Source organism: Asparagus officinalis, chromosome 1 (genome assembly GCF_001876935.1).
Source record: "Asparagus officinalis chromosome 1, Aspof.V1, whole genome shotgun sequence".
Classification (NCBI taxonomy): Eukaryota; Viridiplantae; Streptophyta; class Magnoliopsida; order Asparagales; family Asparagaceae; genus Asparagus; species Asparagus officinalis.
The window spans coordinates 66,016,110-66,039,874 of NC_033794.1; the positions used below are offsets into that span (position 1 = coordinate 66,016,110).

The 23,765-nt window shown below is 41.3% G+C and overlaps 2 protein-coding genes across 2 annotated transcripts in view; both read left to right on the forward strand.

Moving 5' to 3' along the window:
* The window catches only part of LOC109825394 (probable transcription factor GLK1), a 3,680-nt gene extending 1,065 nt beyond the window's left edge, over window positions 1–2,615 (forward strand). The window contains 5 exon segments of the mRNA XM_020392252.1: window positions 1–29; window positions 741–1,070; window positions 1,325–1,372; window positions 1,481–1,609; window positions 2,187–2,615. The exon segment at window positions 1–29 is cut by the window's left edge and continues 8 nt beyond it. Of these exon segments, the coding sequence (XP_020247841.1) occupies window positions 1–29; window positions 741–1,070; window positions 1,325–1,372; window positions 1,481–1,609; window positions 2,187–2,333 (683 nt within the window). The 3' untranslated portion in view covers window positions 2,334–2,615.
* On the forward strand, window positions 9,013–10,374 carry LOC109835335. Its single transcript, XM_020403313.1, has one exon. The coding sequence runs from the start codon at window positions 9,013–9,015 to the stop codon at window positions 10,372–10,374; it is 1,362 nt and encodes a 453-aa protein (XP_020258902.1).

The following is a 23,765-nucleotide window of genomic DNA, read 5'->3' on the forward strand; positions in this document are numbered from 1 at the left end:
CCCGCCACAATATCGCCAGCCATCTGCAGGTATTAATTATTGAATTCTGAGTGGTCGATATGTTAAAACGTTGTATTTTCTGTTTGGTGTATGAAAGATTTCTTTCAATATTTCAGAGTTGCAGAAAATTAATTCAGTTTAAACTAACGAATCTAGGCTTATGTTGCCCAAATCTAATTTAAAAATTGTTTCTGCAAAAAGAGACAGAGAGAACTTTCAAGTGGTCCAAATTAACAGTTTTAACTTGAAATATAATCAGCTAATAACCTTACAATTTACAGGATTTTTAAAAACCATCTTGTTATCTTCTGTAGAAAATAATATCAGGTTATCTTCCATAACTAATAAAAATAAGTACATATTCTGTAAGAAGGCACAAAAATTTTACACGTATAAACTGTTGACAAAATTCTGTTATAAATTCCTATTATTTGATTAACCTGTCAGATGACTACATAATACTGAAAAAGGAACTGTTGCATGACTAGCACTTAAATAACCGAGTACAACTTTTTTTTTTTTTTTGAGTAATCAAGTGCAACCAAAACTGACTTGACATTGATGCAATGACTGCATCCGACTGTTCTCATGCATCCGTAGGTTTCTATCAAGGTAATTGCGGGAGTCAATTATATAATAGCAATATTAGTTACATACATTTGAACATTTGGGGAAGTACATCTTCACTGCTATACTATGTTTATAGTTAGTAGTTCTCATATTGTGAAATTCACACACAGAAATATCGGTCGCATAGGAAACATTTGCTTGCCAGAGAGGCAGAAGCAGCAAACTGGAGCAACAGAAGACAATTGTATGCAGCTGGCCATGAAGGAGGAGGAATGAAGATGAGCATGAACCCTAATTGGGCCGGAACACCCATTATAAGCTTCCCTCCACTGATGCACCAGCAGGCTTTAATCAGACCCCTGCATGTTTGGGGCCACCCGAGTGTAGAGCAGCTGCAGCTGGTACCTGTTTGGCCACGGCTACCATGGGATCCTCCTAGGCCGCCACATGCTCGTCTGCAACCTGACCCTTCATATTTGCATCATCCTCCTTACCACAGGGTAGCTACTTTGCTTCCTGTCTATTTATTTGTCATTTGTTGTATATGTACGAAAATAATGAGTATAAGGTGACTTAACTCATTTTACTACAATTAATGAACAATCAAAGCACTAGTATAACAGAATTGGTAGCTTACCTTGTTGAATGATATAGCAGATAATTATCACTATTCACTGCACACGTATGCACGCACACGTGCCTGCACACACATATCCCTTAATAAATCCGCTAACATATTAATCTTTACACGCAGCCATTAACTCAAGGAACACCTTGCTTTCCTCCTGTAATGCCAGTGGCGGTATGAAAACTGTTCTCCATGTCCACTTCAGTTGCTGTAATTCTATTAACCTGAAAAAAGATTAATCTCAAGTTCCTAACTTCGTTGAGAGCTAATTACAAAATGCAGAGATTTTCAGCTCCGCCTGTTTCTGGAATTCCTCCACATCCAATGTTCAGACCTGCACCCCACAATGTGGCTCCTCCCCGGAGCAAGCACTCGGCCCCCTCACAGATTCAACAACCTGATGCTCAGCCAGTAAGTTAGTTCCATCTTCTTCATGATTCAAATAAAGGGTGAAAGACATTAGTTCCATCTTCTTCATGATTCAAATAAAGGGTGAAAGACAATGTTAGTTCCATCTTCTTCATGATTCAAATTATAAAGGGTGAAAGACAAAGTACAAGGACTTATGGATGGTTTTCATCAAGTGCATGTTAGTATACGTTAAGACATGCATGCATTGTACAGTTGTGTTCCCAGCGCCTTTTGGAGTTACTGTGGAGCATCATCAATCTCACACAGAAGCTAGTAAACATAGCTAGTTACCGGTTTTAACTAACTGTGCGATCCTTGTGTTTTTTCTCATACCGACACCATATCTCGTGACCCAAAAATACTGAAAATGATTTCTACGAACTAAAGTTATACTTTCACAGAAATCATATAACATCAAAATAGGCTAAATAAAGTGTCAGTTAAAAATTTTGAAGCTTCACTATGCATGAATTACTAGTCACAGACACATCCAATCATATATATTTCTTTTTTAATTCCATGCACACCAAGATATGCATCAAAATTATAAATAGTTGATTTATTTTTCATTCTTCAGTCAAATGAGAGCATAGATGCAGCTATAGGAGATGTTTTAGCAAAGCCATGGTTACCACTGCCGCTTGGATTGAAGCCTCCATCTTCAGAGAGCGTTATGCTTGAATTACACAAGCAGGGAGTAGCCGATGTGCCCCCCTCTGGCTGAACTTGGGCCAGTATTAAAGTGCTGGTTCTCAAGATCAACAAAAGAAGAAAAAAAATCAAATTCGTCGATTTTACATATTGTAGAATATGTTCTTTTACGTGTCGTTTTCACTTCTTGTCGAATTATTTTCTTTTTAGTTTTTATTGTTTTCTGTGTAAAACTTTTTGTGACAAACTAGCACGGGTGCAAAGCTAAATATCTCACGACTCTTTACCAGATTGTGGTGTTTTGTAATAAGGACTCCAGTCACCAGACTTAATCTTTGTGTTTTGTAGATTTTAATCTTCCCTTATTTTTCTTAGAGTCCCTATAAATATTACACTAAATTTCCGAAGTTTCAATGAGAGTTGAGAATTATATTTTTATATGTTAACATGCCTTGCTAGATGAGCGTGCTATTTTATGGGTGGGTGATGGGATTTAAACCTGGCTATTCATTTTTATAGTCTCTCTAACCATTACACGTCAAAACTCTAAAATTATGGTGATAATTGAGAATTATATTTTTATTTTTTTATATTCTAGAAAAAAAAAATTCTATTTCGTTTCAAACAACAAATTCCTCTTGTATACGATCATTTTGGTTATATGAAATCTGACTGGAGTTTTTGATCTTGAGATCTCATGTTTTCTTTCTAAAAAAACAATGTTTGATTGTTTTAAATTGAGAATAAGTTTATCAAACAATGGAGCAGAAGGTGCCAATGAATCAAAAAAAAAAAAATGGTGGGAATGGTAAATATGCACTGTTTTTTAATGTTTGGGTATCCCCATATATTTGTGATATGTAATGGCTTTTCTTGTGGGTAGGCAATCTATTGGATAAACAGTATCTAATATAATTATATAGACTTTGTTATTAGTCTAACTAGTTTGACTAATATTAGAATGCTCTAGTGATAAAAAAAGTCTAAAAAGTATTTAATTTGTAATGAGGAGTATTTAGATCTAGAAAATTCTATAGCATATTTTCTTGAATACTCTCTAGAAGACCCTAAAATTTACCATGAAGCTTTTGTAGAAGAGTAGAAGTATGTAGAAGAAGAAGTGCATAGAAGTAAAAGTGTGCAGAAAAGAGTGTTGTAGTAGCACCAAGGGTGCCCATAAATACCCCTTGAGAGGGCCATATAAACTATCAAGTTGAAGTGAGAAATCAAGTTGGAGAGGTGTAGAAACAACTCCTTTTCTAACATAAAGTTTCTCTTCGTACTACTTCCACTATTCCTCTATAATTTCATCCTCTCCTTTAAATAGTTAGTCCACTAAGTAGACTCTCCCAAATTTCTAACAAAATGGTATCAAAGTTGTATTCAATCCATCCACCTTCATAAAAAAATCTTGAGTACAAGATGGCGAATATGATCTAGTCCCAAATTCCGAAGCCTACAAAGGCCAAGTTTGATAATTGGAGTATTCAAATGAGAGTCTTGCTCATGTCTCAAGACTTATGGGAGATCGTAGAGAATGGCTATACCGAGCCAGAGTCTGATGTTGTCGAAGCTAATTTGACATAAGAGCAAGTTGAATGGGCACGGGGAGAAAGACAAGAAGGCTTTATTCCTCATATACCAAGGAGTAGATGAAACCCTCACAATTAAGAAAATGATAAGTTAATTATAAAGGTGGGTATGTCTAGAAATAGTCTATTCATCTTGAATATCAACTTAGATTTTGCAAACTGCCTCAAGTCGATTATCAGGGATGAATCCTAGTTGTTGCATCTCACGTTAGTTACCTTGCATTTGGTGGCCTCAATCTTCTCTGAAAGGAGAAAATGGTGAGAAGCTTGCCTCAAATCAATCTCTCCAATCAGCTTTGTGAGGGATCATGAAAGGAAAATAACACTAAAAAAGTTTTAAAGTGGGGAAATCAAGAAGAGCAACCAAGACACTTTAGATGGTGCAAACCGATATTATAGACCGTTTGAAGTCATCTCACTTGGAGGTAGCAAATAGCTCCTCGCATTTATTGATGATTACAGTAAAAAAACTTAGATCTATTTCTTAAAGTAAATATTTGGAAGCATTGGAAGAATCTAAGGTGTTCAAGGAGATGGTTGATAAGCAAACACTACAACAAAATACAGTATTGCCGATGAAACAAAAACGTCGGTAAAAGTTTAAAAAACGTCGAAAAAATCTTTCCCGACGTAAAATACAGCGTCGCTAACGCGTCACCAAAAGTGCGTCAAGGAAAATATTTGGCGACGCAAATACACTGCGTCGGTAAAAGTCAACACTTTTGATGACGCTTCATGTGTCGGAAAAAGTACATCTTTTAGCAACGCATAATATTTTGCGTCGAGAAAAGTATGCAGAATTTTTTCATATACGAAAGTGCGTCGGAAAAACTTATATTTTTGGTGATGCATGCAGCGTCGGCAAAATCCAATGTGTCGGTAAAAATATAGCTTTTAACGACGTAAAATTGTTCGTCGCTAAAAATTATACTTTTGGCGACGCAAGTTAGCGTCGGCAAAAATGTAGGTTTTAGCGACACAGAATGAAGCGTCGCTAAAAACTATATCTTTGGTGATGCAAGATAGCGTCGCTAAAAGTATATTTTTTGGCGACGCAAGTTAGCGTCGGCAAAAATATAGCTTTTAGCGATGCAGAATGAAGCGTCGCTAAAAACTATATCTTTGGTGATGCAAGATAGCGTTGCTAAAAGTATATTTTTTTGGCGACGCAAGTTAGCGTCGACAAAAATGTAGCTTTTAGCGACGTAGAATGAAGCGTCGCTAAAAACTATATCTTTGGCGACGCAAGATAGCGTCGCTAAAAGTATAATTTTTGGCAACGCATAATTATGCGTCGGAAAAAATATACTTTTGTCGACACTAATTTGCATCGCCAAAAGTAATATATTTTCTGTCAACTACAAGCCTACACTGAACCTGAACATCCACAAAATATTTGCTGCCATTCACATCAACAAAGAAACCAAACATCAAATTATACTCCAAACAAGTTGCATATTATGATAAACAAAAAATTTACTCCCATTGCAAAATAGTTACATTCATTTCCATTTCCAAGTCAACACTCAAAGGTCTGTTTAAATATTCCAGTTTGTTTGTAATCCATGAAGGATAAAAAAGAAACATAATGGAAAGAGAGGAAAAGGTGAAAGAAAAGAAAGAAGGGAACAACTGTTTAAATATTCCAATTTGCTTGTAACCTCATGACAAGTTTATCTCTGCTTCCAAGATAATCATATCCAAGTTCCTGCATAACAAGAATAAAGCAGCATCAAAAAATTTTAAAATTATTTGAGAAAGGCTACACATTCTATAAAAAGTGTCCAACGAGTATCAGATATGAAAACGAACACGGATACGGGAGCCTAGATGAAAGAACATCTTAGTAAAAGCACATCTTCAATTATATCTGCAATTAATCTACACAACTTAATTATGCTGGAAACAGCTCATCAAATTAGAAAGATTAGTCATTCGTTCTATGACCCTTGGCATTATCAAGGGATCATTTATGCACATGGCAGTTGCACTCAACTCTACTTATGCACATATGATTTCAATCCTTTATCTTGGAAATGTTCTATTAACATGTTCTTAATGGAACCCTGGGGTCTTTATCCAACACCCTTGATACTCTTGCTGTGTGAATACATTGAAAAATATCTAATCAAGAGCATAAGAAGGAACAAGGAAAAATTCTTAGAGTCAGTAATTTATGTATCTTAAACAAGAAGCTTGAATCTTAGTAAAAGCAGTTTTCAAACATATTTTAAAGTTTTAAACTTAATCATTGAACCAGTAGGGAAGAAACTACTTACGCTTGTAGATGTTGTTGGATTTAATCTAATAAATCTATTTGTGGGCACATATGATTAATCAATGTGTATTGCTATCTTTCAGGATAACCCATTAAAGTGATCAATTAATTTGGGTTGATGAGTATTTAATTTAATCATGGGGTTATATGTGCAGATACCAGCTTGTAATTATAATTTGATGAGGGGCCAAATTACAAATGTACAACACCTATAAATAAGGGGTTATGGTCCCTAATCTAGGGTTACATTCTCTAATTCTCTTCACCCCCATCTAGAGAGAAATTTGGCTAGAGAAATCCTAAGGTTAGAAGATCCAAAACCCATCTCAAGTTTAATCTATGGATTCAGGTATAAGCTTCCGCACCTTTTGATTCTTGTTAATCTCTTTGAATTAAATCATGGCTTTATGGTTTAGATCTCAAGTTTTATTATTCAGATCTAACAAGTGGTATCAGAGCCGCCATTGATTTGTTCTAAGAGATTAAGATTAAAATTTTCATGTTTCCTTTGGGCAATGGGATTGTAGAAGGAATTAAAGAGTCAATATCTAGAACACTGTCTTAAATCAAATCCTCTTAGGTTGTGTATGCAGAAATATATTTATTTTTGTGTAATTATTTGTGTGGATGGATAATCCTAAAGAGTCTTCTTTTAACTGTTGTTCCTCACGCGATACGAGGTAGCTTCCTAAGAGAAGGGATAATGGGAGGAAAGAAAATATTAAGATTTTCAAAATACTGGATTCTAAATTATGACCTTGTTTTCACTGCCAAAATATGCTCTAGCTAGATTATTTCTTTTCTTCATATTTGGAATCAGGTTTAGGCTTCAGTGACTAGTGTCGTCTCTTGATTCTTGTCAAAGTGATAAAAATGGAATTTTGATCGGTGAACGCAGGGACTTTGTTTGTAACATTTGGAGTCCATGATAGAGCTCGATCAATTGCTCTACCGTGCTTGTGTGTACATCAAAGTGAAGGTTACAAAATATCCCTACAAAATTTGTCGTTCATATACTTTGGACCGATGTTATTTGAAAATTATGGAAACTTTATATCATTGAATATGCCTAAACTTTTGCATGTCATGCTGTTTAGGAGGAGTATTTGTCATAGCCAAACCATCTTTTGCTTGAGAAATTTGTAGGCTTGAATTGTTGCATCCCTTTTATTTAATAATGTTAGGTGTAAATGCATGGGTTTGTAGAATTGTGTAATAACTGGTATCTATTGACTATGTTTTCTGTTCCAGACTGTTTTCTGCACCTTTTGACGGGACATCAATTTAATGTAAATATTTGAATTTAGTATTCCTCAGAATTGGAATGAAGAATGTGTTTCCAGGGAAGCTGTGAAAGCTATTTAATCACCAATGGGAGCAATTTTAAGAATTGCTTCAAATTCTGAGGCCAAAACTTGATATTTTGGGCAAAAGAATAAATGTCAGTTTTATACTTAAGGTAGAATATGTTGGCTTTGTATCTGATTTGACTTGAAATTGGAGCTTAAGAGATAATTTTTGGGATCTACTTGTAAAGATATAAAATGGCGGTAACGTATCATTATTGTACACATGATGGTTAATAGTAGAGTTGAAAAGTAAAAAATAAGTTTTTGGATTATTTAGGGAACTACATTCTTTTGAGTAATTGAAAAAAGGTTTTCTTTCAAAAGCTTGTAAGATGTAATTTAAAATGGCTGGACTATCAGTTATCAGGGAGGATCAAATAGCCTAGTCGTTGGGACTTGGGACCCTGGGTTACAAGGCCAAGGGTCGATCCATGTCTATAGCACACCTATTCCTAATTTTCGATTTATTAGGCATTGCAATATCTGATCCTGTTCACCTTGGGCCAGGCTGGGTAAGGGGCCCCAGGCTTTGGGGTTTTGTTTGCTGGTAGTATTACTGCATCAGACTTCAGACTGTGGTCTTGGGTTTTGGCCTTCCTGTAGAAACTTCTTACAGGTGACCGTTACACGGTTATGAGCAGGGAGTATTACTCGTGAGCTCCCTTATGAGTTCCTAAAATTGGCCGAGTTGAGGAGTCGAACTCAGGGCTCCTCCCAGATAACTGATAGTCCCAGCTAAGGTTCCTCACACCAATATAAGTTTTGCGAGTTATTGAGTGAATGTTCAGTTTCTTTGCGGTAAATATCTTTGTTCATCTTCTTTTCCCCTTTGCCATTAGTTTTCTTCATTTGTCTAAATTATTAAACTTCTCCATCAAAAGACTCGTATTATCCCCTAACACCCAACTTGGCATTAGATATTAACTTTTTTAAATCTTCAAAAGCTTGGAGCAATGAGCTTATTGTTTTCTTTTTTTTCTTTTCTTTTTCTTTCTCATTTTGCATGTTTCAGCGTTGATATAGTTTAAGGAACTTGTGCCTGAAGATAGAATGTGGTGACTCATAAAGAAATCAAAATATAAAATAAAAGGTTCTAATATCCTTCAATAGGGTGAAAAATCTATCTCTTATTATTTGTTAACTTCATTTTATGTGATTGACATCTGCTGGTGGTAGCGTGATTTGGCTAATGTGTTGAAACATATTCTATTTACCCGCCTGTTTGTGGTGTCCAAAAGCAAGAGGAGCCAGAACTATTACTTTTCTAAGCATAGTTTTAAGCAAATTGCTTTGCTAATAAATAGCCATGTAGGAGAGTTGATGTAACAGTTAAGATATTGATATGTTACTTTTAGACAAGTTAGCAAGTAATTGCGATTATCAAACTTAGTTTAATTATTTACTACTTTCAGACAAGTCAGCAAGTAACTTTGTCATGATAATTTTTTATTTGTTATTGCATATTCATTTGAGATGCTACTTTTTATTTATGATAATAAATTAATATGATATTCACACCAATTGTAATCAGGTATGGATAAGAGTTGGATGACACTGATTAGGGATAGATTAAGTCTGCGGTATCGGACCGGAGTTGATGCTTTTAATAAATTTGCAAAAGTAAATGCAGGCTGGCGTAGCACGATTCGGTGTCCGTGCAACAAATGCATGAATCTTGATTGGCATGAATTTGGTATTGTGCAAGATCATTTGGTTCGATATGGGATTATGGTATCCTATAAGATTTGGTTTGAATTTGGTATTGTGCAAGATCATTTGGTTCGATATGGGATTATGGTATCCTATAAGATTTGGTTGCACAATGGAGAATTGCCTGATAATCAACATGGTGATTCCGGTGATGACAGGGATGAGAGAGAGGATGATAACAGAGATGAGTATCCAGAATTATTAGAAGACCATTGCAGAGGAACTTATATGGATAATGATGATATAGAGATGGATCATGATGTTCGAAACTTTGAAAAATTACTGGAAGCTTCCCAGCGTGAAATGTATCCTGGTTGCAAAAACTTTACTTTGTTGGCATTTGCTGTCAAGATGCTTTATGTGAAAGTTGAGAATAAGTGGAGTAATAAGTCATTCGACATGGTTTTACAGATATTTAGGGACTTATTGCTAGAGGGTCATTTGGTTCAGGGGTCAATTTATGAAACGAAGAAGTTGCTGCGTGATCTGGGCATGGGATATGAGCAAATCGATGCATGCCAATATGATTGTGTACTGTTTTGGAAGGAGAACTCGCACCTAATAAAATGTCCTGTATGTGGGGAGTCTAGGTACAAGTTCATTAGTAGAAAGGGTATGAAAATCCCTCGTAAGGTGTTGTGTTACTTTTCGTTAACCCCGAGGTTGCGGAGGCTGTACATGTCTAGGAAAACGGCCACAGAGATGAGATGGTATAGGGATAAACGTGTAGATGATGGGATTGGACATCCGGCTGACACTGAGGAGTGGAAGGAATTTGATATTATTCATCCTGAGTTTGCACAAGAGATCCGCAATGTAAGGCTGGGTCTGGCTAGTGATGGGTTCAACCCTTTTGGGAACATGAGCAATGCCAATAGTATGTGGCCAATCATACTTATACCTTACAACTTGCCTCCCTGGTTGTGTATGAAAGAATCTTTTTTCATGATGTCCTTACTTATTCCTGGACCACATGCACCAGGGAACGACATCGATGTTTTCTTGAGGCCTTTGGTCGACGAGTTGAAGGAGTTGTGGGACAATGAGGTAGTAACTTATGATGCCTCCAAAAAACAGATCTCCGGATGCATGCGGCTATATTGTGGACCATTAATGACTTTCCTGCATATGGTAACTTGTCTGGGTGGAGCACAAAAGGCTATTTGGCTTGTCCACTTGCAATGATGATCCATTATCGTATCGATTAAGGAGTAAGATTGGATACTTTGGTCATCGAGTTTACTTGCCTAGGAATCACACTATGAGAAGGAGTAAGGACTTTAACTGTAGGACTGAACATCACATAAAATCTTCGGAGTTACTCGTGGAAAAGGCACTTGAGTAGTTGGATCAATTACCAAATGTTAATTTTGGAAAGCATCTGTAGGCATCAAAAATTGCCTATAGTTCTCCACAACCGGTTCAGTGTTAACGAGCAACGATGGACGTCACCATCCAATCCACATGAGCCTAATCGACGTCGACGAACGACTGAAGTGAATCGACGAGTTACATGAGCGGATAGGACTTCGGAATCACGAAGACCCGGACCAATCGGGAAGCCCGGCACTGTTCACAAAAAGGACAACGCCCTTCATGCCTCGACCACTCTACAGATAATCCAATCACCAGAGCGGGTCAAACTCTTCGTCGCGCATCCAACGCACCCGGAATCACTCAAATCCAAGTCCGGACGAAGAATCTACGGGGAAACAAACAAAATACACCTAAACGGAGTCCCGGCCAGTCGAAATACCCCGGGGTGTCTAGGAAAAGCCTAGACACCCCAGGGGTGTCTCGGCCATGGCCGAGACACCCCTAGGTGTCTCGGCCATAGCCGAGACACCCTAGGGTGTCTCGGCCTTGGCCGAGACACCCCTAGGTGTCTCGGCCTTGGCCGAGACACCCTAGGGTGTATTAAAAGAATTAAGTATATTTTTCTGTTAGTATCCATTCTAAGTAAGTATCATCTGAAATATACTTTATTCTTTTAATTGTATACTAACAGAAAAGAATTCCCCCCTCTTACACATGAAATAAAAGAATTAAGTATATTTTTCTGTTAGTATCCATTCTTAATTCTTTTATTCTTCCCCCCTCTTACACATGAAATATACTTTTAATTGTCAGCTCTGACAATTAAAAGAATTAAGTATATTTTTCTGTTAGTATCCATTCTAAGTAAGTATCATCTGAAATATACTTTATTCTTTTAATTGTATACTAACAGAAAAGAATTCCCCCCTCTTACACATGAAATAAAAGAATTAAGTATATTTTTCTGTTAGTATCCATTCTTAATTCTTTTATTCTTCCCCCCTCTTACACATGAAATATACTTTTAATTGTCAGCTCTGACAATTAAAAGAATTAAGTATATTTTTCTGTTAGTATCCATTCTAAGTAAGTATCATCTGAAATATACTTTATTCTTTTAATTGTATACTAACAGAAAAGAATTCCCCCCTCTTACACATGAAATAAAAGAATTAAGTATATTTTTCTGTTAGTATCCATTCTTAATTCTTTTATTCTTCCCCCCTCTTACACATGAAATATACTTTTAATTGTCAGCTCTGACAATTAAAAGAATTAAGTATATTTTTCTGTTAGTATCCATTCTAAGTAAGTATCATCTGAAATATACTTTATTCTTTTAATTGTATACTAACAGAAAAGAATTCCCCCCTCTTACACATGAAATAAAAGAATTAAGTATATTTTTCTGTTAGTATCCATTCTTAATTCTTTTATTCTTCCCCCCTCTTACACATGAAATATACTTTTAATTGTCAGCTCTGACAATTAAAAGAATTAAGTATATTTTTCTGTTAGTATCCATTCTAAGTAAGTATCATCTGAAATATACTTTATTCTTTTAATTGTATACTAACAGAAAAGAATTCCCCCCTCTTACACATGAAATAAAAGAATTAAGTATATTTTTCTGTTAGTATCCATTCTAAGTAATTATCTGGGGTGCTCTCAGTTCTCCACAACAAAATGATAAGAGGAAAAAATTTCAGATGTTTCCCCCCAGAAATGAGCATCAAGCAGACAGTAACATCTTTGCAAACAGAAACATCTTCATTCCTCTTCAGTAACAAGTTTCTTACCAAACAAAGACAAAGCGCAAATACATTCGCACTAGGATAACACACAGATACATTAACAACTTATACCAACTTATACCTCATACACAAGTAACTATAACAAGTACCTCCACATTGCAGGACGATCTCGAGAAATAACCAGAGCCGTTGATCCCAAATAATCAAAAGTTGGGCAATACAAGTCATCTGGACCAATTGTCTCTTTAACCTCAATAGAAGCATTGTTGTTTATCTCATATTTATTTGAGATGCTACTTTTTATTTTATGATAATAAATTAATATGATTTTATATTCACACCAATTGTAATCAGGTATGGATAAGAGTTGGATGACACTGATGAGGGATAGATTAAGTCTGCGGTATCGGGCCGGAGTTGATGCTTTTATTGAATTTGCAAAAGTAAATGCAGGCGGGCGTAGCACGATTCGGTGTCCGTGCAACAAATGCATGAATCTTGATTGGCGTGAATTTGGTATTGTGCAAGATCATTTGGTTCGATATGGGATTATGGTATCCTATAAGATTTGGTTGCACCATGGAGAATTGCTTGATAATCAACATGGTGATTCCGGTGATGACAGGGATGAGAGCGATGACGATAACAAAGATGAGTATCCAGAATTAATGGAAGACCATTACAGAGGAACTTATATGGAAGATGATGATGTAGAGATGGATCATGATGTTCGAAACTTTGAAAAATTACTGGAAGCTTCCCAGCGTGAAATGTATCCTGGTTGCAAAAACTTTACTTTGTTGGCATTTGCTGTCAAGATGCTTTATGTGAAAGTTGAGAATAAGTGGAGTAATAAGTCATTCGACATGGTTTTACAGATATTTAGGGACTTATTGCTAGAGGGTCATTTGGTTCAGGGGTCAATTTATGAAACGAAGAAGTTGCTGCGTGATCTGGGCATGGGATATGAGCAAATCGATGCATGCCAATATGATTGTGTACTGTTTTGGAAGGAGAACTCGCACCTAATAAAATGTCCTGTATGTGGGGAGTCTAGGTACAAGTTCATTAGTAGAAAGGGTATGAAAATCCCTCGTAAGGTGTTGTGTTACTTTTCGTTAACCCCGAGGTTGCGGAGGCTGTACATGTCTAGGAAAACGAAGAGATCCGCAATGTAAGGCTGGGACTGGCTAGTGATGGGTTCAACCCTTTTGGGAACATGAGCAATGCCAATAGTATGTGGCCAATCATACTTATACCTTACAACTTGCCTCCCTGGTTGTGTATGAAAGAATCTTTTTTCATGATGTCCTTACTTATTCCTGGACCACATGCACCAGGGAACGACATCGATGTTTTCTTGAGGCCTTTGGTCGACGAGTTGAAGGAGTTGTGGGACAATGAGGTAGTAACTTATGATGCCTCCAAAAAACAGATCTCCGGATGCATGCGGCTATATTGTGGACCATTAATGACTTTCCTGCATATGGTAACTTGTCTGGGTGGAGCACAAAAGGCTATTTGGCTTGTCCACTTGCAATGATGATCCATTATCGTATCGATTAAGGAGTAAGATTGGATACTTTGGTCATCGAGTTTACTTGCCTAGGAATCACACTATGAGAAGGAGTAAGGACTTTAACTGTAGGACTGAACATCACATAAAATCTTCGGAGTTACTCGTGGAAAAGGCACTTGAGTAGTTGGATCAATTACCAAATGTTAATTTTGGAAAGCATCTGTAGGCATCAAAAATTGCCTATAGTTCTCCACAACCGGTTCAGTGTTAACGAGCAACGATGGACGGGAGTTACTCGTGGAAAAGGCACTTGAGTAGTTGGATCAATTACCAAATGTTAATTTTGGAAAGCATCTGTAGGCATCAAAAATTGCCTATAGTTCTCCACAACCGGTTCAGTGTTAACGAGCAACGATGGACGTCACCATCCAATCCACATGAGCCTAATCGACGTCGACGAACGACTGAAGTGAATCGACGAGTTACATGAGCGGATAGGACTTCGGAATCACAATCGACGAGTTACATGAGCGGATAGGACTTCGGAATCACGAAGACCCGGACCAATCGGGAAGCCCGGCACTGTTCACAAAAAGGACAACGCCCTTCATGCCTCGACCACTCTACAGATAATCCAATCACCAGAGCGGGTCAAACTCCTCGTCGCGCATCCAACGCACCCGGAATCACTCAAATCCGAGTTGGGACGGCGAATCAACGGCAAACACACCCGGAAGGCCTCGGACCAGACTGAGACACCCGGGGGCATCCCGGCCAGGACGAAACACCCGAAGGGTGTCTTGGCGAAGCCAAGACACCCCAGGTGTCTCGGCCTTGGGGTGTCTCGGCCTTGGCCGAGACACCCCCAAGGGGGTGTCTCGGCCTTGGCCGAGACACCCCAAGGGTGTCTCGGCCAAGGCCGAGACACCGGCCTATTTATAGGAAAAGGAGAGGGGTAGGGGGCTGGTTGAGGACACCCCTAGGGGGGTGTCTCGGCCTTGGCCGAGACACCCCCCGGGGGGTGTCTCGGCCATGGCCGAGACACCCCAAGGGGTGTCTCGGTTTTGGAGCCGAGACCCCCCCCTAGGGGGTGTCCTCAACCAGCCCCTACCCCCCTTTGTTTTCCTATAAATAGGCCCCTAGGGCCTCCATTCTCTTGGCCTTGGTTTTGGGAGAGGAATTTCAGATCTAGAGCTCTAGCCTTTGAGATCTGAAATTCCAGAGAGGAGCGGCGAAGCCCTGCCGGAGGAAGGAGTCGGGGTTTTCTAAGAGAGCGGCGAAGCCCTGCCGGATCGAGGAGTGAGCGAGCCTTCTGCAGCAAAGGAGCCTCCTTCTTCATTCCCCTTTCTATTTTCCTTAGTGTTGCCCCTTAGCGGTGATACTAAGTAGAGCGAATATCTCGATTATCCGAGATAGGAGCTGTAAACTTCTAGATCTCACGCAGATCGACGAAGTTCAGAGTTTCTAAATCCCCTCGTGGATAGACGAAGCTCTGCCCGATTTTCTCGGACCAGATCTGAGTGCCCCGGTGGTCCACGGATATCAACATCCCCGTCACAGGCAAAAGACCCACGCAAGCAAGAGATGACAAACAGATCTTGCGTTTGTTTGAAAAGAGTTGTATTTCTTTTGTTTTCATTGTGTACCGGTCTTATAAAAAGGCTATCTTTTTATTTCATTGTAACGATCAAAGTTGTAATGAATGCAGCAATGAATACAACAACTTTTTCCGCAAACAGACTGGCGACCACAGTGGGAGCCAACGGCATCGCAACCGACGCCGTCGTGACGCAACCAGCACTCAAGATCGGGGTGAATGAAGAACACGAGCTCGATCAACAACGGTTCAAAGAAGGCCTCTCTTCCTCCTCCTCCAGATCCGCCTCTCCAAACGGGTACAGAAAGGTAACCTCTTTCATAAATGATTGCAGGTCCTTCGGTTCAAAAATCCAAGACCCCGTTGCCGCCTCTGCACTTGCACCACGCGACGTCCCCACGTCGTCCAACCTGGTCGAGATCGCAGATCCGGATTCCTCTTCCGCCGAGGAGATGACTTCTGAAGACGCTCCGGCATTATCAAAGAGAGCACGACAAAGACAGCGTCAACGTCTTGCTCGACAGCTGGCCGAAGCTTTGGAGCCGATGGATGGGATCCGCTATAACGTAGATCTAAAATCCAGGCAACGCCAGGAGCAACCACGGCAAACAACCAGCCCCTCCTCCGAAGAAGAAACGAACAAATGGGTTCAAGTCAAAAGAACCCGTTCTACTCTCGAGGAGCGAATCCAGAAGCGTCGCGCCTTGCGTGCGCATGCCCGAGCCCTAGTCCAAAAAGCACGAGAAATGCTAAAGGGAGAGGCAGTTAAGAGATCGCCGAAATCCGAACGAGTTTGGATGCCGAAGGCCAAATCGACGCCTAAGGTAAAAGCAGGTAATATTGCTCTCCAACCTTCGTCCATTTCAGGTCCCGAACCTTCGGTAAAGCCCCACCGCAGCGTGGATTTCCCCAAGTTCAAGAATCCTCTGAACAACCGTATCGACGCTCTACCCGAGAATCGAGGAAAAGCGCTTGTCAAGGAAAGCTGGAGATCGCTGAAGGAGCTTCAAGCCAACATCCGGACTGGGGGTCGTACACGATCTCCTAACAAATCGATCTCTGCAACAACCAGCTCGGCGGTGCGTGCAAAGGACCAAGAGCCCGTTAAGGTTTCACCCTCACAAAGGAGTGATTCCAAACGTGCGACTCTTGCGGAGGCCAACAAGGCAATGATTACTCAGAAGAAGACGCGTCCGACAAACGAACGCGTTATACCTGAGAACCCATGTGAGCAGCCGATAGGTTACTCCGACGGCAACGTCGATGAGTTGTACTATCGGGCTGGGGGTGCGGATGAATCTCGAAAGAGAAACACCCGGGAAGCGGATTCTCACTGTCCGTGTACCAAATTTATCAGGGCAGTATTATCAGCCTGTAGCTGCCCCAAGACCGCTCCACAGAGGGTCTCGATATTCGAGGGAATCTCCGATGGAACGACAAAGCCCAAATCAAGGCGTTCCCACCAAAGAGGATCGATTACTCGAGATGATGAACTCCCAGAAGTTACCATCAACACGGTCAACAAGTGAAAGTCCCCAATCATTTCAAGTGGTTCCGACCCTAATTCCTCTCCAGTAAGCAGGGTCAATTCGGGAACAGCTCAGCTTCAGCTAGAAGCCGTCAGATGTGACAATTACTGTGGGATCCATGAGGGAGTACATTCCGATGATGAACTCTCGGATTCCTATTCCGCTCTCGCTTCTGACGAGACAACGTCTAGCATAGGACAAGCTCGAGAGGTGCTCATGGTCAATACAGATCAGATAGCCAAAATCATTGAAGAGGCCCTGACTAAGCAGAAGGAAATCTTCAAGTTTGAAATGGAAGTGGCTATGCAAGAGATGAGACAAATGCACGATCAACGAATCCGAGCTCTGTCGAACCGGCTAGTCGAGTCCAACCATCGCACCCAGAACGCTGCAGTCAACAGCGAGCCGGAGGTGGTCGAAATCGTCATGGCCAACGCACCACCCAAGAATACTGGGGGTGGCCCCACTAAAAATAACAGCGCTGGGGGTGGACCCACCGGTAGTGATAACACTGGGGGTGGCCGTATGATTCCTCTCGAGACTTATCCAAAACAGGATATGGGTGAGGCCGAAAAGATGAAGGAGCTCGAAAGAAAAATCGACGCCCTGATGTCTACTCGAGAGGTGAAGAGGACCGGCATTCCGTGTCCTTACCCGAAAGAGTGGGATTCGATCCCGTATCCGGCGAAGTTCAACCTGATCAACTTCACGCCGTTCAACGGAAAGGGCTCGCCCACTCAACATCTGATCTACTTCAAGTCCCACTTGGGGGTGATCTCTGGCAACGGACCCTTGATGGTTCGGTCATTCGTTGGCACCCTTCGCGGGCCTGCCTTCGATTGGTACCGCCGTCTCAAGCCCGGAAGCATCAACAGCTGGGAGGACTTGGAAGGCATGTTTCTCGCCCATTTCTTCGATGATGACACCGAGGTGTCGATCAGGACACTCTTCGACGAGAAACAAAAAGGCGGAGAGTCGGTGGATACCTTCATCAAACGCTTCCGCAATCAGGCAATGAACTGCAGGGATCCCGTCACGGAGGAATTCCTCTTGCAGACTTGTCAGAACAACTTGTCCATTAACATCTTGGACGTGATGGGAATAGAGCCGCTCAATACCTGGAAAGAGTTGAAGGCTCGAGGAGAACAGGCTGAACGCTTCATCAGAAGGCGAAAGGTCGAGAGAAACCAACCGATGATTAATCCTCTGGATTCGGATCTCGTACCTCATGATGAAGGGGACGTATCTGCAACGGTCTTTGACGATAATCAAACGTCACAACAGCAATCCTAGGAACAACAGGAGAATTAGAACAAGCTGAACGCTTCATCAGAAGGCGGAAGGTCGAAAGAAACCAACCGATGGTTGACCCTCTGGATTCGGATCTCGTACCTCATGATGAAGAGGACGTACCTGCAGCAGTTATTGACGATGATCAAACGTCACAACAGCAGTCCTGGGAACAACAGGAGAATTCAGACGAGGAACTCCAAAACGAGTACTCGTTCAAAGACGAAGACGTTCCAGCTATTTTCGAGACCCTTCTCGAAAACAACAAAATCAAACTCCCGCCCATCACGCATCAAGAGGAAGATGGCGATTCTGCGGATCCAACGTACTGCGTATAAACTGTTCCTCAATACTCCAAAGAGTACAAGAGTATAAACTGTTCCTCAATACTCCAAAGAGTACAAGAGTATAAACTGTTCCTCAATACTCCAAAGAGTACAAGAGTATAAACTGTTCCTCAATACTCCAAAGAGTACAAGAGTATAAACTGTTCCTCAATACTCCAAAGAGTACAAGAGTATAAACTGTTCCTCAATATTCCAAAGAGTACAAGAGTATAAACTGTTCCTCAATACTCCAATAAGTATAAGAGTATAAACTGCTTCTTGAAACACTCCGATAAGTATAAGAGTATAAACTGCTTCTTAATCCTCCGACCAGTATAAGAGGTTAAACTGCTCCTTGATACTCCAATAGGTATATGAGTCTAAACTATTTCCTACCATTAACGGGAAGTTCCTGGAGGATATTACACTAATATTCTTAAGGATAACCCGGCCAGATAACAAAATCAAACCCGGTTCCAAGAGAGAAGCTGGGGGTGGATAATCCAATGCATCGGGAAGTTCCCGAAAGAATACCACATGGGTATTCTTAGGGATAACCCAATCATTGTGGAATTGGTGAACAAGAGATTCACATTCGAACTCTAAAAGTCAGAATGTCCCTTCTTATTCCCTAACTCTTATGAGTTATTTTTGTGAGAAGAGATCCAATCTTCTGATAGGTTAATCTTTCCTCACCAAACCACCCGCTGATCAAATCAAACGACATTGGACCCACCAACCTTCCCATCTGCCAGTCATTGGTATTTCTCAGACTTAACGTGCTAGGTCCTAGCATTAAAGCCTCCTCTTGAGTGATAATACGAGTTGGCATTTTCTTTGCTACCCGTATTCCACTTTCTGTGTTTTCTGGCCAAACCTATAAAAGTTAGGGCCAAAGCCAAAATCTCCTCTCGATTCCTCCAATGAACGAGAGGTCCACCAAAGTTAGGGCCAAAGCCAAAATCTCCTCTCGATTCCTCCAATGAACGAGAGGTCCACCTTCAAATCGAACGATCAAACCTTCCGACAGTTAGGTCGTCTTAAACTCCTGCTTGGTCAAACATTCATACAGTTAGGGCCACAGCCAAAATCCCCTCTCGATTCCACCAATGAACGAGAGGTCCACTTTCAACATTCTCGGAGTGGAGATCCCACTCTTAGTTTCATCCTTCCGGATTCTGGGGGTGGAGATCCCACCTCGAGTTTCCTTTCCAGCTGTAGATAGAATATAAAATTCTTCCTCTTCAGCACCGGGAGATAGAATATAAAATTCTTCCTCTCCTCGGACCTTTCCGATGCTCGGAGTGGAGACCCCACTCCCAGTTCATCATTCCGGATTCTGGGGGTGGGGGATCCCACCTCAAGTTCCATTTCCAGCCGAAGATAGAATATAAAATTCTTCCTCTTCAGCACTGGGAGATAGAATATAAAATTCTTCCTCTCCCGATTCTCAATCTGTCTTTGCTTTTAGAAAAGACACGATTGTCAAATCCGGGCACTCGATGCACGGGGAATTTTATCCCGAAGCCTGAGTAGGGATAAGTCAACGCCTAACACGCGTTGCCGGGTAGTCTATTCCCATAAGAAAGACGAAGTCTATGTATTCAAGATCATAGCATTAAGTCTAAGAGGAGCAATTCTCTTAGCACAACGTTACATGTGAAACGGGTTTTAATAATTCACATGCTAGCCCGATTTGAACGGTAATCGGTAAAGGCACATCAAATCCGTTGATGGCTGGGGGTTTGCCAAAAATCCCAAAGCCTATGTCTAACACACATGGCCGGTTAGTCTTTGACCGTAAAAAGGACAAAAGACCACATATTCAACATTGTGGCAGGTTGTTATTAATAACACCATAATCCGTGCCTCACACGCACGGGGAATTTTATCCTGAATCCTAAGTAAGGATAAGTCAGCGCCTAACACGCGTTGCCGGGTAGTCTATTCCCGTGAGAAAGACGAAGTCTACGTATTCAATATCGTAGCACTAAAAGGGTTAACTCTTTTAGCTTAAACGTCACATAGGAGCGGACTTAAAAAAACCGCATGCTAGCCCGACTCAAACGGTAGTCGGTAAAGGCTAATCAAATCCGTTGAAGGCTGGGGATTAGCCAAAAATCCTAAAGTCAACGCCTAACACGCGTCGCCGGGTAGTCTATTCCCGTGAGAAAGACGAAGTCTACGTATTCAATATCGTAGCACTAACGTTGACGCTGTCTTTGTCGTGCTCTCTTTGATAATGCCGGAGCGTCTTCAGAAGTCATCTCCTCGGCGGAAGAGGAATCCGGATCTGCGATCTCGACCAGGTTGGACGACGTGGGGACGTCGCGTGGTGCAAGTGCAGAGGCGGCAACGGGGTCTTGGATTTTTGAACCGAAGGACCTGCAATCATTTATGAAAGAGGTTACCTTTCTGTACCCGTTTGGAGAGGCGGATCTGGAGGAGGAGGAAGAGAGGCCTTCTTTGAACCGTTGTTGATCGAGCTCGTGTTCTTCATTCACCCCGATCTTGAGTGCTGGTTGCGTCACGACGGCGTCGGTTGCGATGCCGTTGGCTCCCACTGTGGTCGCCAGTCTGTTTGCGGAAAAAGTTGCTGTATTCATTGCTGCATTCATTACAACTTCAATCGTTACAATGAAATAAAAAGATAGCCTTTTTATAAGACCGGTACACAATGAAAACAAAATAGATACAACTCTTTTCAAACAAACGCAAGATCTGTTTGTCATCTCTTGCTTGCGTGGGTCTTTTGCCTGTGACGGGGATGTTGATATCCGTGGACCACCGGGGCACTCAGATCTGGTCCGAGAAAATCGGGCAGAGTTTCGTCTATCCGCGGAGGGATTTAGAAACTCTGAACCCTGTCGATCCGCGTGAGATCTCAGAGGTGTAAAGCTTATGTCTCGGCTAAAACGAGGCACTAGCTCTCCTTTGTATCACCGCTAAGGGCAACACTAAGGGAAAATAGAAAGGGGAATGAAGAAGGGGGGAGGCTCCTTTGCTGCAGAAGGCTCGCTCACTCCTCGATCCGGCAGGGCTTCGCCGCTCTCTTAGAAAACCCCGACTCCTTCCTCCGGCAGGGCTTCGCCGCTCCTCTCTGGAATTTCAGATCTCAAAGGCTAGAGCTCTAGATCTGAAATTCCTCTCCCAAAACCAAGGCCAAGAGAAATGAGGCCCTAGGGGCCTATTTATAGGAAAAGCAAGGGGTAGGGGGCTGGTTGAGGACACCCCTAGGGGGGTGTCTCGGCTCCAAAACCGAGACACCCCTTGGGGTGTCTCGGCCATGGCCGAGACACCCCAAGGGGTGTCTCGGTTTTGGAGCCGAGACACCCCCCTAGGGGGTGTCCTCAACCAGCCCCTACCCCCCTTTGTTTTCCTATAAATAGGCCCCTAGGGCCTCCATTCTCTTGGCCTTGGTTTTGGGAGAGGAATTTCAGATCTAGAGCTCTAGCCTTTAAGATCTGAAATTCCAGAGAGGAGCGGCGAAGCCCTGCCGGAGGAAGGAGTCGGGGTTTTCTAAGAGAGCGGCGAAGCCCTGCCGGATCGAGGAGTGAGCGAGCCTTCTGCAGCAAAGGAGCCTCCCCCCTTCTTCATTCCCCTTTCTATTTTCCCTTAGTGTTGCCCTTAGCGGTGATACAAAGGAGAGCTAGTGCCTCGTCTTAGCCGAGACATAAGCTTTACACCTCTGAGATCTCACGCGGATCGACGGGCTTCTGTTTCCATATCCCTTCGCGGATAGACGAAACTCTGCCCGATTTTCTCAGACCAGATCTGAGTGCCCCGGTGGTCCACGGATATCAACATCCCCGTCACAGGCAAAAGACCCACGCAAGCAAGAGATGACAAACAGATCTTGCGTTTGTTTGAAAAGAGTTGTATCTATTTTGTTTTCATTGTGTACCGGTCTTATAAAAAGGCTATCTTTTTATTTCATTGTAACGATTGAAGTTGTAATGAATGCAGCAATGAATACAGCAACTTTTTCCGCAAACAGCATCCTTTAAAGAGGAAAAGACCCTATGAATCCATCGCCCTAAATTGGAAAAAGAAAAGTATCTTTTTCGAGCTACCGTATTGGAAAGAACCGAAAGTGCGGCATAGTTTGGATCCCATGCACATTGAAAAGAATATATGTGAGGCAATCATTGGGACAATGTTGGGTATAGACGAGAAGAATAAGGACACGAATAAAGCTCGCCTCGATTTGGAAGATATGGATATAAGGTCAAAATTACATTTAGAGAAACAACCAGATGGATCCATTCGCAAGCCTATGGCAGCATACACACTATCCCTAGAAGAGAGAGAGGGTTTTTGTACATTCTTGGCATCGATTAAGTATCCTGATGGGTATGCAGCAAATCTATCAAGGTGCGTGAGCAAGAGGCGGCAAATTGACGGATCTGAAGAGCCATGATAATCATGTCCTTCTACAATGTCTTCTACCAATTGGGATGCACAGATATGTTAACAAGGAAATTGGTACAACACATTTTGAGTTGGGAAGCTTCTTTTAGGACCTTTGTTCTAAAACATTAAGGCACGGTGACTTGGAAAAGTTAGAGGAATGCATTGTCCTCATACTTTGTAAACTGGAAGGATTTTTCCACCGGCTTTTTTTGATGTGATGGTCCATTTGGCTGTTCACTTGTCACGTGAAGCCATGCTTGCTGGCCCTGTGCAATATTAGTGGATGTATCCGATCGAAAGGTATATATTATAGGACCACATAATTAATTAGTTTCGTATTTGTGCAACTGTATTACATATAAATCTTATTCTATTTAATGGTTCCTTTGAAGGTTTCTTGGAACACTAAAGGGGTACGTTACCAATTGAGCTAGGCCAGAAGGTTCAATTACAGAGGCTTACATTGCTAAAGAGTGTCTTACTTTTTGTTCAATGTATCTGAAAGGAGTTGTTCGAGAAGACAGAGGCTTACATTGCTAAAGAGTGTCTTACTTTTTGTTCAATGTATCTGAAAGGAGTTGTTCGAGAAGAACGAAATGTTGATTACTTTTTGTTCAATGTATCTGAAAGGAGTTGTTCGAGAAGAACGAAATGTTGATTGTGGTATACTTGGTCTTGGATTGTTGGTTTTCATACAAAGTGCTTGTCCCTTCGGACCAATTACAAGAGCTCCAAATGTGTCTCAGAAAGATCTAGATATGGCTCAGTGGTTTGTGTTGTATAATAGCCCTGAATTGGAGCCGTTTCTAGGGTATGTATTAAGTTTTTTTA

Coding starts and splice junctions, on each gene's coding strand:
- LOC109835335 (XM_020403313.1), top strand. CDS start 9,013: ATGGATAAGAGTTGGATGACACTGATTAGGGATAGATTAAGTCTGCGG.